The 15,346-nt window shown below is 43.2% G+C and overlaps 7 protein-coding genes across 7 annotated transcripts; 3 read left to right on the top strand and 4 right to left on the bottom strand.

Annotated features, from left to right (window-relative positions):
- Positions 1-228: 228 nt before the first annotated feature.
- Positions 229-895, bottom strand: V865_006479 (uncharacterized protein; the record flags this gene model as incomplete). The annotated part of the gene is made up of 5 exons (XM_066230237.1): positions 229-249; positions 390-443; positions 546-641; positions 701-752; positions 831-895. The coding sequence occupies 5 exons, from the start codon at positions 893-895 to the stop codon at positions 229-231; spliced, it is 288 nt and encodes a 95-aa protein (XP_066086334.1).
- Positions 896-1,653: 758 nt separating this feature from the next.
- On the top strand, positions 1,654-3,870 carry V865_006478 (uncharacterized protein; the record flags this gene model as incomplete). The annotated part of the gene is made up of 4 exons (XM_066230236.1): positions 1,654-1,861; positions 1,927-3,272; positions 3,342-3,531; positions 3,629-3,870. The coding sequence occupies 4 exons, from the start codon at positions 1,654-1,656 to the stop codon at positions 3,868-3,870; spliced, it is 1,986 nt and encodes a 661-aa protein (XP_066086333.1).
- Positions 3,871-4,377: 507 nt separating this feature from the next.
- V865_006477 (uncharacterized protein) lies at positions 4,378-5,437 on the bottom strand (the record flags this gene model as incomplete). The annotated part of the gene is made up of 4 exons (XM_066230235.1): positions 4,378-4,782; positions 4,920-5,032; positions 5,173-5,248; positions 5,369-5,437. The coding sequence occupies 4 exons, from the start codon at positions 5,435-5,437 to the stop codon at positions 4,378-4,380; spliced, it is 663 nt and encodes a 220-aa protein (XP_066086332.1).
- A 327-nt stretch (positions 5,438-5,764) lies between these two features.
- On the top strand, positions 5,765-7,758 carry V865_006476 (uncharacterized protein; the record flags this gene model as incomplete). Its single annotated transcript, XM_066230234.1, has 3 exons — positions 5,765-6,215; positions 6,294-6,440; positions 6,518-7,758. 3 exons carry the CDS (start codon positions 5,765-5,767, stop codon positions 7,756-7,758), a joined length of 1,839 nt encoding a protein of 612 aa, XP_066086331.1.
- Positions 7,759-8,101: 343 nt separating this feature from the next.
- On the top strand, positions 8,102-9,249 carry V865_006475 (uncharacterized protein; the record flags this gene model as incomplete). Its single annotated transcript, XM_066230233.1, has 3 exons — positions 8,102-8,360; positions 8,483-8,775; positions 8,938-9,249. The coding sequence occupies 3 exons, from the start codon at positions 8,102-8,104 to the stop codon at positions 9,247-9,249; spliced, it is 864 nt and encodes a 287-aa protein (XP_066086330.1).
- Positions 9,250-9,506: 257 nt separating this feature from the next.
- V865_006474 (uncharacterized protein) lies at positions 9,507-12,378 on the bottom strand (the record flags this gene model as incomplete). Its single annotated transcript, XM_066230232.1, has 7 exons — positions 9,507-9,871; positions 9,929-10,298; positions 10,375-10,587; positions 10,681-10,717; positions 10,790-11,060; positions 11,196-11,552; positions 11,745-12,378. 7 exons carry the CDS (start codon positions 12,376-12,378, stop codon positions 9,507-9,509), a joined length of 2,247 nt encoding a protein of 748 aa, XP_066086329.1.
- Positions 12,379-12,961: 583 nt separating this feature from the next.
- On the bottom strand, positions 12,962-14,679 carry V865_006473 (uncharacterized protein; the record flags this gene model as incomplete). The annotated part of the gene is made up of 9 exons (XM_066230231.1): positions 12,962-13,149; positions 13,221-13,295; positions 13,363-13,438; positions 13,515-13,591; positions 13,668-13,692; positions 13,837-14,027; positions 14,113-14,213; positions 14,289-14,396; positions 14,462-14,679. The coding sequence occupies 9 exons, from the start codon at positions 14,677-14,679 to the stop codon at positions 12,962-12,964; spliced, it is 1,059 nt and encodes a 352-aa protein (XP_066086328.1).
- Between the last annotated feature and the right edge of the window lie 667 nt (positions 14,680-15,346).

Raw genomic sequence — 15,346 nt, 5'->3', positions numbered from 1 at the left:
TAAGATTACCATTTACCAACTATCGGTTAATGCATCTGTGACACTGTTCAAATCAGATTGATCGATGAATGATTAATGGAATGGTATGAATTGGGTTTTTCTGATTGAGGTAAATCTAGTTAAGAGATTGATAGGGAAATTAAATACGTTGCATGTCTTTGCTTGTATATCGTTGTTACAATCTATGGTCTGTAGGAAAATGAGAGGAGGTGATTTGAAATTTTGTTTTTACTGTTGAGTGGGTGAGATCTAAAGTTGAAACTACATCAGTAAACCTGATAGATTAATCAAACAGGTTACGAAATGATTTTCTTGCTTCCCATTTTTATATAGAGACCTAATCCAACCCAGAGAGAAGAAGAGAGGGGGAGGAGTAAGGGAAAACTCACTAATATCACTCCATCTCCTCTTACGAATAACATTTCCAAATTACGTTTTTCAATCTGCAATTTATATAAATTGTATATCAGTATGAGTATTATACATATTTTATGTGTACAATCCATGTGAGGTGCACTTGAAGTTGAAATTGAACTTGGACTAACCCTGGGTGGTAAAGGATTTCCATCCTCTGTCACATCCACGATATGTATAGTCTCTTCCACCTGCGATAAAACCACGTTCATATGTGCGTCGTATGCCTGATACCTCATACCATATCAGCTTATCCCACCTCTTCTCCGGTAGGAGTATAGCTTACATGAAGTAATCCAGTGACTGTCCTATCTCCTCGAAGCTTGATGAATACCCTCCTACACGAGTAGATGAACATCAGTGGACAAATCGAAAGAAGGAAAGGTGATTGTTTGATCGGTGATATTGTTACTCACTCGCCCAAGGATAGTTTGACCAAATCTAACGGTTCTGAAATACCAGTGTTGGCTGCGTCGTCCATCTTGTCTAGTGGTGTGGTCTGCTTATCGTACTGAAAGAATAGAGAAGAGGTAGTAGGTATGTTGATTGCAGACAAACTGCAAGTCAACTGGAGATTGCTTTCGACAACACTCGATGGGTTGTAATGTTACGTAAGTGCTTTTTTCCGGAGTGAGTGCAGATCTCCGCTTCCACGAGGTTTGCTTTTCTGCTTTGGACGCGTCGAGATATAGAGGGTTACCTCATCCACAGCTCATATTCATCCTCACATATACTCGGCGGCAAAATACAACAACATAAATACAAAAACAATCAGTCTACATCTATAGGGGACAGTATATACAGTATAATATCGTCCATTGTAAATATCGTCACCAGCGACTATTCCACCTCCACCTGTAATTAGTATAGTTATCGATAAATAAATACTGATCGGCAGACGCTTGGATCTCTTTCTCCCCCACTTTACACTTTGAAAAATCATCATCATCACCACCAAAACACCCGAGCTCAAACTTCGATCGATCAATCCAAGAATTCATGTCCAGGTAAGTCAAAATCAGATTCACGCGACTTTCTCAATTCTCTCACTACTATATCACTACATTACATCACTGACATTTATATCCTCATGTCAACCCCAGACGAAGAGAAGCAGCCGAACTAGCCATCGCCTTGTCGCTATCCACCCAAGAGGCCAATCGAATAACAGACATACCTTCACCTTACAGGTTCAACTTGAGCTCAGGTAGTACGATCCAGACACAAGACTCGAAAGAGATGGAACTTAGACCTTACCTACCGCCTGATCGGGTCGGGTCAAACGATGTTCATACAGGTACAGGTGTAGGTATGGGTTATGAATACGGGGGATTACCTCCTGTCGTAGGGACAGTCAGACCAGAGGATGTGATGAAGGCTCCTAATCCTAGTATTTCAGATAGTATCCATGGCAGTTCTGGTTCTGGGAGTGGAAAGGGTACATCATGTGAGTGTGCAAAGATACCTGTTTCAATGCAAGAACGGTGTGGCTTATAATGATGCCTCGTACAGCTGCATACAACACATCCATCCAATCATTCCCTTCTCCTTCCGTCCGCCCACCTCAAACTATAAACCCTCCTACGAACAGTCGACACCATAGCGGTACCATTCATCCTACTTCTTCGGGGAGTAGCAACCCTCCAATACCTACTTCTTTCCCACATCGATCATCTAACAATAACAACATCGCCAGTCCAGCTTGGTCATCCCCTGTACCTCCCAAGGCCAACGTCCCATCTCACGTGAGCAGCACCGAACTCTCATCCAATCGACCTCTATTCTCATCTACCCAGGGATCAGCTATCCCACCTCCGATCACCCCTGATGCTCATCCACGTCCATCGGTCATTAAGACATATGGGAAAGCAGCGAGTTCCGGACGTACACCATCCCCACAGAAGAATCCTATCGTACTATCCTCTCCACCGGTCAGAGGTGGAAGTACGTCTCCAACGAAGAAACATAAAAATATCGTACTTTCTGATGATTCGGATGAAGAGGAAGAACCGATAGAGTTCCGAACGCCTTTACCCATCCCTCCTTCCAAGGGATCAACATCGAAATCAAGAGTCGAAGTGGTTCTACCGACATCAAGACCTTCTTCAGCTTTAGCTAATAAAACGCACGACACTCGTCCATCTTCCAGTCAGGAGAGTGGGAGACATCATTCGCCCGATCCGTTAGATAGTCTCAACGGGAGTGGTCAGAGCCCCATGAAAGGGTTGAACCAACCTTCTTCGTCCGCTATGACCAATGGAAGTTCAAGGAGGGCATCGAGTAGGGTAGCGGAGAATAAAGCTAAAGAATTGGCTGAGAAGGAAGAAAGAAGGAGGAAAAGGAGGGAAGAGAAGGAGAAGAAGAAACTGGAGGAAGAGGTCAAAGATAATAAGGGCAAATCAAAATCGCCTGTCAAAGATAAATCACCCGTCAAATATAAAGACAAGAGTCTCGTATCGGAAAAGGGATCGATGGTAGAACCCATCGAGATCGAAGAATCGTTAGAGATGGAGGTGGAAATAGATAATCCACCACAACCACCTGCGAAAGCGGATGTGATAGAGACAAAAGGGAAGAAAAGAAAATCTGATGTGGTAGTACCGATCATAGATCAGAATGATCAAGATGAAGATTTTGATCCGTCAAGTAGTAGGAAGGGTAAAAAAGCAAAGAAAGGGAAAAAGGAACCGGTTAAGAAAGGCAAAGCTGCTCAGAAAAAGGTCGTCGAACCTGAACCTGAACCTGAACCTGAACCTGAGCAAGAGCAAGAGCAAGAGCAAGAGAAGATCGTAGAAACTACAGATAAAGAAATGGAGGAGGATTTGATGCAAGAAGAGAAAGGAGAAGAAACGGAAGAGGTGAGTGAAAATGGCATCATCGTGATCGTACAATGTTCAGAAACTCATATGAGTCGTATGTGTGTCCAGCCTCCTAAATCACCTACTCCCCCTCCTCCACCACCGACAAAGTCCGTTTCTCCCGCTCGACCACCCCTACGAGCTACGTCAAGTAACGTCTCAACCCCCTCAGCTTCGTCGATCAATCATCGTCCGTCCCCTGGACCGGTCACAAAAGATGGAACACCCTCTGCACCAGGTGGGATCAGGTGGAAAGCTCGTATGTGACATTCCCTCTGACTTACGATTCACCAATTTTGGTTATGTCTTTTCGCTGTACAAACAAATGCTGATGCCATCATTGGTGTCGATGATAGCTCGTAATGATCTTACAACTGTTCTAGCGAAATTCGGAGGAGCCAAACGATCTGGTCTCACTAAAAAACTAAGGATCGCACCATTACATCAAAAGATCGGACCACCCGCTAAAGCTCTTCCGCCCGTTCCTAAGAAACCGGAAAAGAAGAAAAGTGCCTCAGATGACGAAGATGATGAAGATGAGGATGGGGAGAAGAAGGTTGGGAAAGGGACGATGGAATGGTTCATGGTTGAAGATTGATATGGAATTCTTGATTTTCGAATTTTGAATCTTTCTTGGGTGGAGAGGGTGAACTTGTTGATTTTAGATGGGTGTAGTTCGTATATATTTTTCGATGGTTAGTTCTTGAAATTATCTTGTCTGGGAGTTTTGTATCTGACCAGATGAGTCAAAATAGGCATATCGTTGTGACAGTTGTACATCTCACAAATTCATGGATATAAATTAGATGATTGTTTCCACATCTGCAGATTATCTTTGTCTTTCTGATCATTCAATAATGCTCATGAGGTTGATTGACGGTTGAGAGATATTATGTGAATGGATTTTTCTCTCTTTTCAAGTGGTACGATAGACCCAACGTATATCTCATATCACTGGAGTGTAAAAGGAGACTCATGACTTATCCCTTTCGTGGGAGATTTGTGATACTGCAGAAAATAGTGGTCAAGTCTCTATTTACTCATATGATCTCAGATTGATCACTGTACATTGCATAACCATCGAGATAAGTCTACTAACCTCGCATTAATCCTCTTCACCCTCACCTTCCTCCAATCTTACAACCCTAATCACCACCTCGGTCCCCTCCCTCCCACCCTTTTTCAACCCCACGATAGCCTTCCAACTGTCCAATTCCTTCATTCTCGAACCATCTTGTCTATCTACCCAATTGACCGAGACGTCCCCTGAGCTCAGACCGTACGTCGAATCGAGTCGTTCTTGAACATCCGAAAGGGTCAGGGAACCATGCAAAGAGGGATAATCAGGTGAAATGGTTCGTCGTTTGAACGTCAGTGTAGATGGTATCAAATGAAGTTGATTCAATTTCTCTTGTGGGGTAATGTTACTTTCTTCTTGTGAGGATGAAAGGCCAGAAGAGGAGGTGGTGGATTCGATCAGGAGTGTGGAAGATGATTTACGATCTGCTTCCTATATCCCATCCACATTCAGAAGTGAAGAAGTCAGCAATCACGATCGACAAATATATGTTAATACCGTTATCGATGAATGCTGATTACTGAAAAGTGAGATACAAGTATATTATATGCTTGTGTGTGGATACTCACGGTAGCTCGATAGATCTGTCTCTGGGCATTATCTTTAAAAGGGACGAATCGAGCTTTGCGAGTTGGGACGAGATCGTTTCGAGCTCGACCAGGAGCGACGAATAATCGGTCGACTAGAGTCAATCGCAAGATGGATTAGCACGATGGATCAGGAAGAGATGACATGTTCAGTTCGTGTCGTTCAGATGATACAGCTTCATCTTCTCGTGGTGTTTTGTGTCAATGAAAGTTGAGATGAGAACGAATCACTCACAAGTTCGACCTAATCCAGGCACATCTTGTAAAAGCTCGACGAAAGTTTCTCTCCTTGCTGATGATGGTGCGGAAGCCTATGAGGAGAAGCAAAAGATGAAAAGTTTAGCTTAGCTGATACAGTACATCTGAATATTATCATTGTCCAGACATGCCATCGGTACGGATTGTACTAGTAGAGTAGTTTGTTCACTCACAGAGAGGGACCGCGAAGGGACTCTAGCTAGATTGGATTTGACCAATATCCTTGAACTTGAAGCGTACATCTTGATAATTTCCAAAATCACTCTTCCTTCCTTGGTGATTTGATGTTCCCTTCTCAGGAGAGATGTCGAGGACTCGTTATTGTTAATTGTGATGATGACTATGGAGTGATATTTGCTAGACAAGACAGGAATATGGGTGTTGTTTCACTGGGTTTTCGATACTTCCATCTCCTAAACAAGATGTCACGTGACTCGAAGACAAAAAACCACATACAAAAACGTCGGTGCTGAGGGAAGATTTCAGTCTTCATGTCACTTTCGAGCATTGTAATTCACTTAAGTTCATCGTATACACGACAATCTCAGCATAGACAATCACTTACAAAAATGGACAGAGGCGCAGCAAGAAGTAAGAAACGAGCTTTAAAAGCTCAAGTTCAAGCGCAGGCCCCCACACAATCACAACCACAAGCACAAGCGGGACCTTCCAAACCTCGCCCTCAAGGTTCTCAAGCTGAACTTTCAGGCCAACCTACATTACCTAAATCCAACAATAAGAAACGCGACAGACACTTGAGAGAAGAACAATCGAAAGATCCCAGCTTATACGTCCCAAAGGCAATACGTACTTCTTCAGCATTGATTTACTCCAAGGAACCATTCGACTTACCGCCCTCTCCTGAAAGATTAGCGAATGTGACGAGGATAGATCTGGCTGGTAGTGGAGTGAAAGATGTCAGCTGGCTTAAAGATGCCAAGGGAGTGTCGTGGTTGAGTCTTAATGGATGTCAGATTGAGAGAGGATGGGAGCAAGTAGGGGAATTGGATAAGTTGACTGGTAAGCTCAATGAACTTCTCTCGTCCGAGGTGAATGTAGCTTATATGTGTATATGGTATGGACTGTGCTTCATAATAGTTTTAAACATAAATGGATGCGGACTAAGTGATTTACCTTCCAGTCTTGTTGGATTAAAGGGATTGAAAGCTCTGGTAGCTATGAATAATGATTGGAAGGAATTGAACGAGGAAGTATTGAAAGGATGGAAAGAGTTGAATTCGTTGAGTGAGTGATCAATGCTAAGAATACCTGCATTTCTCGGATTTAATTGATAAGCTAATGTATATATATATTGAATACAGTTATATCCCATTCGCCCAATCTTATCTCCCTCCCTACAACACTCTCATCGTTATATCATCTATCGAAACTTACTTTCTCCCATTGTCCCAAACTCACTTCTGATTCCTTACCTGACCTAAGTCCATTACCTCTACTTCGAGATGTGAAGATGAACAATCTTCCTCTTTTGACTCAACTCCCTTCACACATTGTTAATTGGGGTAAAGGGAATTTAGACAAGGTAGGTAAAGGTAAAAATGAAGATGAGTTTGGAGATGGATTGGAAGTTTTGGATTTAGGTAATTGTTCATTATCTTTCGAATCGATCAAAACCATTTTCAACCTTGGTTCAAGCTCAAGCTCAAACTCAAGTGGTACAAAGCGAAAAAATCGATGGAATCATCTTAGATCATTGTCTTTACATTCTAATCCCCTTACGACGACTCATCCGAACTATGTCGAGATGTTACAGAATAATTCAGGGGTGTTACCCAATTTGCAGATCATAGATGCGAAAAGGGTAATAGAGAGGAAGAGGAAAGGTGAAATATCAGAAAAGAAAATAAAACACAACAAGGAAAAGAAAGCTAAACCTTCTGGATCGAATGTTACGATTATGAGTGGTGAAATGAGGAAATGGGGAAGTGGTAAACAGGATAACGGAGAGTCGAAAGATGCTATTGAAGGTGAAGATGAGATTGTTGTTAAGAAGAATGATAAATCATTAGAGAAGCGAGATAAGAAAGAATCAAAAAAGAGGAAACATAATGATCAACCACCTGTTGAACGAACAGGAGAAGAAGAAAGGAATAAGAAACAGAAACGTACTCGAATACCTTCACCTTCACCTGCTCCTGCTCCTGCTCCTGCTCAAGAAAAGGTCAAAGTCAAAGATATAACGGATTCTTCTAGAATAACCCAAACGAAAATCAACACTGATATGGATAATGATGAGAAGAATAAGAATAAAGAGAAATCGAGTAAACAGCGTGATGCGGTGGTAGGTCTGATAGAGATCAATTCGAAAGGTGAAGCCATACAGTTAGATTCGAAGAAGAAGAAAAAGATGAAAGCGAAATTGAAGAAGGATGGTGAAGGTGGTGGTGTGAGTGGTACTAGAGGTAAAGGTATTGACTTGAGAGAGGTATTTGGGAAGAGTAAGAATGTTATTGGGCAAGACACACAGGATGGTGAGAAGAAGGATGAAGGGGAAGGGGAAGATAATGGATGGGGATCGGGACTAGGTGTAGGTGGATGGTAAACATCCCTTCATGGCATCTGATTGCACATCATTACCAGTACATACTTCATAGAATACAGCATTCGATGGTTTTGAATGATAATGTATACATATATTGTAGTATACGAGCATACCTGCTACGACAGTGCAAGCAACATGAGATTGATTGCCAAGAAGGTGGTCATGGTCATACGTCATCATCCCATCGGCAATCTATCATCGATGATATCTAATCGCAATCAAGTGGCGACCATCCGGGTATAACAACACACCACAACAACCTTGATACATCTATCTACTCTTACTCTCAGTATACATTTCAACCTCGCTTGTTGATACTATCCATCTGAGCCCGGTTCCAACAATGTACAACCCCTCCTCCATCTCAGCTCCACCACCACCATACGAACTCCACCGAACCACCTACCCTCACCCACGTCAAGCTCAAAGAACCAAGGGGATATCCTCATTACCTATCCATGTGATACATAAGATACTAAGTTTCACGTTGGATCTGAGAGCTACACCGAGCAAGTTCTGGTCCGATCCAGAGGAAGAGAGGGTAAGGAGGATATGGGCTTTGTTTAGGGGTCTGAGAGGTGTAGATAGGGTGTTTTGGCTGGGTAAGTCTCTGTACGGTAGTACAGTACATTAGTACACTTTACACTGTACAGCTACAAGGATATTTCCCGTAATGTATCGTGTTTTAGTGTGATCATTATACCATAGCTGATATACAACATAGTATCAACTTCAATCCTTCGAGCGATGTATTTAGAGAGTTACCTATCACATATCCGACCTGACTACTCATCTGATCCATTCCCGTACGAATCTTCTCATCTTGATGAACCCACCTCGACTCCAGATCAAGATGATGATTTCGTTAAAAGTAAATCGGTGTACCAGGGAAGAGGTAGGGAAACAGCAGTGTTCGATAGGTATATTGCTGTCAAAGTAGGTCAGGAATTGAGGTTGGTTGAAAGTAGTTTGAGCGAAGAGGGGGAGGCTGTTGAGGAGATTTTCAAGAGATTACAGGTAAGTACGACTGATCAAATGAACTGAACTCTTGAATTCTCTTGTGGTGCATTTTATCCTGCTGCACATTCTCTGCTTTGACCTGTACCCATCTATTGTCCATTGTATATCAATTTCAAAAGCGTCAAGCCAAGCTTACTTCGTATACTTCGTATCATGTAGCCATCAGCACGTATCGAAGATCTCCTCTTAACTCTCCCTTCTCACTTTATAGTCCCCTTCCCATCTTCCAACTCCCCTATGCCCCAGAGGGGATTCCCTCTGCCTCAATCTCACCTCAGCGTGACACTCACTCCTACCTGGGCCCAATTGTATCTCCACTCAAATCCTGTAGCATCAGGTAAAAGAGGATCGAAAGAGCTTGTTGTGGAAGTAAGAAGGATAGGAACATTGGAAGGTACGACGAAAAGGATCGAAGATGGTTTGGATGATATTTATAGGAGACTCGTCCCATGGGGTGGGAGGGTTCAGTGAATGTATTCCAAGGCCGAGTGAAGTGTATGGAATTGCAAGAGATGGAGTAATTGACAACGGACAAGAAGGTTGTATATGATGTGGAAGATTGTACATTGTAGATTGTCTGATGTAATATGTATACTGAATAGTCTTACTCTTATTCAATCGTGACTGCATTATATAGCATCTACTGTCAAATATTGATCTTCACCCAAGACCTAAAATACAAATACAAACATAATGCATACTTCTTTGGAGCGCTGCAAAGGTACTACTCAATCACTATCATCCGAACTACTATCACTACTTCCATCCTCCTCTCCTTGGCCCTGTACCAATCTCCTCCTCCCTACCCCACCTTCAACGAACCCAGCATTATTCTGATTATTCATACCCATTCCCATACCGAAATCAAAATTGAATTGTTGTGAGAAATCATTATCATTCTCTTCTTGACCATGACCATCATCATTATTATCGTTGGCATAACTGTCCAATGCTGCAGTTGCCAGAGCATTGTCCATCTCTCTCTCCATATCCAATTCCATCGCTTGAGCTTCGGGCGTTCCAGGAACTTGATCAATGGCATTTTGGTCCAATGTATCTAATTCCGCTGCTAGTAATTTTGACATCTCGTCTTCTAATTCATCTCCATCTTCTCCTCCTTCACCATCCGCCTGATTCTCTTCATCATCACCTTCACCCTCTCCATCTTCATCATTGTCATCTTGGTCTTGGTCTTGATCCTCTTGGTCATCTTCTTCATCGTCGTCACCGAATAAATCATCTTCATCGGAATAAGGAACAGACGATCCATCTCTTCTTCTACCTGTCGCAGGTGTACTTCCTTCTCCTTCTCCTTCACCATCGTCCTGTTCACCCTCAGCATCAATATCGCCATCGCCTTCTCTCGGTGTCCCTTCTCGGTCCTCTGCCCCTCTGTCCCTATCGGAAGGTAAGGTAGGCACTTCATCATTCTTTCCAAGTTCATCTTGTAGTATCTGCCTGGAAGCAATCTTGGCTTGAACATCCGCTTGTAACCCTGATATAGTCTCTTCGAAACGTTTCTACGTCGACATTGAACAATTATAAGTATTCAATCACACAAGTTCTAGAGTGACATGTAAACATGAGTATACTCACCATCATAATAGGATTACCTCCCACGAAACCAGCTCTCTTCTTCTCAATAGCAGCTTCCAAAGCTTTAATCTCATTTGTGAACTGTTTGATCTTTGCACGCTTTTCGATCGTCTCGTCATCTTCCTCTGACTTGTCACCATCTCCTTCTTCCTCATCATCATCGTCTGAACCAGATATTGGATCTTCATCTTCGGAGTGATCTGAGCCTTCCGACTGTTCAAATTCAGAATAGCAAATTCACGAATCAGTTATCATCTTGCCAAATCACGCCAAAAGAAGAGGGGAGAGAAAGAAAAGAACACTTACACCTTCCATCTCTTCCATAAGCGCAGCAGCCAGTTCCCTATCAGCCCACCACACATCAGTATGATTTTCAATCAATTGTCAGTGTGAAGTGAAGACGAAGATGACGTACTGATCCAAAGTCCCATCTTCATCGCCTTCCTCACCTTCTTCTCCATCTTCATCCCCTTCACCCATCTCATCCCCTTCATCACCCATATCCGTCCCATAGTCACCTTCCCAGTCTTCCATTTGCGAAGGAGCCACCGAGCCCGGATCATCGTACCCTCCAAATCCAAATTCCGAGCCAGATTCGCCAGGGTACCATGCGGGGGGCGCATTTGGATCGTAATCAATGTAATATTGATCTGCAATTTCGGGGTCGGGGTGGGCATCAATCAGGTCTAATCACAAATGATGAACTGTTAGCGTTTGACTCGTATGCAACGTCATAAAACATGAATCGTGAATCGGGCAGAAAAAGAACAAGAAATTATACTGAATATCATATTGACAGCATATCGAAGAGCTAAACTCACCATAACCAGTTTCTTCAGCTTCTTGATCCTTCTTCAAAAGCTCTTCAACCTGTTCTTCAACTACCTCTATAGCTCTCCTACTTAATCTTTTCCTAAATCGTCTTTTCCTCACGTACCGCATTGGCGGTGTCAGTCCATGAGGCCATATATACTCATCTATCTTCAAGGGGTTTGACGTAATGGTAGATTCGTCCTGGATCGGTTCAGACGAATCTACCACCATCATCTGCGAGATATCCGCCACCTTGAATAAGTGTCGATTATCAAATGTTTTTTGAGATTCGATAATATTGGGTAGATCGACGAGTTTAGCGGAGTATAGGAGGTTGTTAAATTTGAATGAGGCTCTTCGGGAGTCTACAAGGCGTAAGAAAGATATCAATATGAGTTGGATCATGGGAGTGATGCGACCTCCTTCCCTCCCGTACATTATATTGATTATTCTCTCTCTCTCCGCTTATGACCACCTCTTCTCATTTCATTTTATTTCTCCTTCATAATCTCTTGCCCCCATTATAGTTCTCCCATACCATTTTCCACTGGACTCACCTAGAAATTTAAATTCCACACCTTCCAGCCCTTTCTCTTTCCCTTTCCCTTTAACCAACTCTTTCAACCCATTTGGTCCATCTGCAATCTCCTTAGGTACCCTCAAAACAAAATGTTCTTCGAAATTTATCGGTTCGTCAGGATCCTCATCCAACTCTCTATCATATTCACCTAGAAAACTATTATATCTACCATTGGCATTTTCATTCCCACCACCTATCGTTTTCTTGAATGACAATTTCAACGATTGGATCGGTATCTTATTCTTCTGATGGTTGTTACCTTCGAAAGCTATCCTTTCTGATATTCTCGTACTACTTCTCATCCCACCTCCTCTACCACCTCCACCTCTCGAACCTCTTGTTCCCCTTCCCCTAGATCCCCTGCCCCTTCCCCTCCCTCTACCTCTACCGCGACCGGTACCGCTACCGGAGGACTGGGATTGCTGTACCAGCCCATTAGATCCAGGTAGGTTTGGGTGAGGGTTATAAGTGATTGATTCGGCTATGGGAGGTAAAGCGGATGAATAGTCTGTTGGATATGTCGTAGATGTTTCGGTCTGAGTATCACCTGAGAAAGGTGTACTGTTGGTGGATGGGCCGGCTTGAGGATAGGATGAAGAGTCGTGTTCCATCTTGTCAAGTGCGACTTGATGATATCAATGAGGTGTCCTGGTTTCTATATTCTATCGTGAATGTAGAGGAAGTTGCGGTCGGTGTCAGGTCATTGGATGTGATGACCTCGTAGTCCTATCTGTATGACTGAGCCAGATCTACTGCTGTGATGTGCTAATGAGAGTGTACAAGCCAAGTGGATGGGATGGGATGGGATATCAACCATGAGATGCTTCGCGAGAACATCAACAAACATCCTCCACTTGTTATGTCCAACATTTGATCCCGTTCTCTATACTCATACTAACCCATGATATAGAGATAAGATCAAGATGAGTGACAGACACTAATGCATACAAGATGGGCAACACTCCTGTGCTCCAGCGGTGCTACAGCCCCAGTGCATATTCGACTCGCTAAGTGGTCGTTGAGGTGATGAAACACTACATAGATGAGATCAACACGTTATATCAACTTCTCCCCGGCTTTATCTCTCTGATTAGATGTCCCACTACGTCAAAGTCCATAGTTTTACTACCTCAACCGCACTATCTGAGCTTGTCTTCGCTCTTCCATATATCTCATTCGATCATGATACCATAACTATCTCCTCCAAGCTACTTCCTCCTCGCTCCGCCTCGCAGCCTCATGCTCATCCCCTTCCATCAACCTGACACCTTCCCGACTACCGTTCCGACCCTCCTCCACGTCATCCAAATCGTCGTGCAGCTCATTATCGGGATCACATCGAGGTGCCAGAGGGAGATGACATTGTTTGTGTGACATTCGAGCTGATTGATCGATGCCAGTCAACAATTGGTGCCGTCAACCTATTGGCAGCAATGTGATGGCCTAAACTTACGATAATAAGTCCTGTAAGATACCCATGCCATAGCTAAACCGAGTAATGAACCGACTAAAACATCTTGCCAGTGGTCTGAAGAGCCCAAAAGTACATCAGCCTTATATCGACAAGTAATGTTGAAAAAGTTGGATCTACTCACGTCGATTATCCTCGGTTCGACTGATAGCTACCATCGTACCGCCCAATAAAGGAGAAAGGGCGAACCATGCTCGAGTCTGGAACAGGAACAAGCATAAATCCATCTATCAATTCACATGTCTAGTCTTGCCCATCTGACCGTATGTTACTCACTCGATGTCCCCTCACATCACCAAGATGCATCTTCCCAGCGAGATAGAGGGTCAAAAAGCCTAAACCAGCGAAGGAGACTATATATTATCATTAGCAGATAGATCAGACGACCAGTGAATGGAAATCTGTCTCTTCCAGAGACGCAGTACTCACGAGAACTATGTCCACTTGGGAAACTCTATAGTGACAGTATACAATTGATGATTAGCATATTTTCCAGTGTATGCATATTTTGACAACAAGTATGATCCATTACAGTCACAATGCAGTCGGGCCCTCTCTTTGTATCCGGCAAAAGCAACAGGGTCTATTTAGTACTCACCTTGAATCCATCATTCAACACGATCAAATCCGTATTTGTACAAATATCTACCGTGCTGAGACCGTAAACGGGATGATCGACTGATCCGGGTACAGGTTGACATCTAGCAATGAGATCTGGTCGAGGTCTACCGACTGACATCTTGATTACTTGAGTTACTACGCCTGTCATGGTATATGACATGACTAGGCCTATGAAAAGAGCCATAACATCATTATCAGCTTAATTGTAAGGCTCAAGGTGGGATTGGTGGATCATACAATGGTGATGGCTCACCTAATACACCATTATGTACATCCCATCCATTTCTCGATACGAATACATTGATAGGTACGATGACAAGTAATGGTATACCAACTGATATGAATGCTAGCAGGCTGAGGTAGGCGGGGGGATCGATTAATATCCGATTAATATCGGTGTCACGTCACTTCAATGTGGGGTTAACTCACTTCGGAGGTACTCTCTCATGAATCGCATGAGAATGTTGAATAGTCGTATCAGTCAATGAGAACTCTCTCTTATGTCCACCTAATCTATTGAGAATAGCCAATACGCCCCTATATACGCGAATACAGTTAAGTCATCATCACCTTGCTCTTACAGCCCAGAAGACTTGACATACCATAAGACCAAAGCCAGTATCCAATCCGGTGCGTAACTCGCTACTACAGTTTTGAAACCGATCTTGACTCTACCATGATCATTATCTTCTTTCTGTCTCTGTCTTGTCGGGTGAGAAGATGGATCATCCCTGGTGTATAAAGGGTAGTCGGTCGAGGCGTGTCTACCTATTGGTGCTGCTGGGAAGAAGAATCTGACTGCTTCTGTGATGACCGACATGGTGAGCTGAGTCTTATTCTTGACTGGTCTGGGAGTGGTCTATGAGTCTATCGGATGTCTAATGAAACATATGATTGTGCTTGAATGAAAGGTGTCCTGTGGTGGATTCAAACGTGATTTGATTTGGCAACAGATAGTGACTTCATACCCTCCTTTGGAATTGAGTGGATTTGTCACTTGAACGATCGGCTATCACCGCCAGTCAGTTCATCAAGTGGCATGGGTTATGATTGAGACCACTTGTAAGATTAATTATGCTGTTTGCATGTATACAGCAGCAATACCAGCTTAGACGCTGAGGTGTGAGGAGAAAACTTGTATATGTACCCAGTGGTATTGTTCTTGGTAGTCCGGCTGAATGATCCGAAATCGAAATGATAACTCCGTGTTCACCGATCTTTTTCGCAGTATAACTCCTGGTATAAGTCCGGAATCAGTCAATGTCCGTACATCTGCTACTTTGCCTGCTGCTTTGCCAAACTGCGAATGACCAGTAAGGTAGAGTCGCATGTATATCACTGAAGCTGATGAATCAGGTTCAAAGGCCAGGATGCAGTGACTGAGATAATAGACAGTCGACACTATCAAATTCAATCTCAGCTTCAAATCCTTATCCACCTTTCTGTCTAGCTGGATCAACCCAAACGAGGTCCGGTCGATAGAGATT

The sequence above is a fragment of the Kwoniella europaea genome, chromosome 2 (assembly GCF_036810445.1).
Source record: "Kwoniella europaea PYCC6329 chromosome 2, complete sequence".
NCBI lineage: Eukaryota > Fungi > Basidiomycota > Tremellomycetes > Tremellales > Cryptococcaceae > Kwoniella > Kwoniella europaea.
Note: the sequence above shows the minus strand (reverse complement) of the source record. Positions and strands in the feature narration are given on the sequence as shown.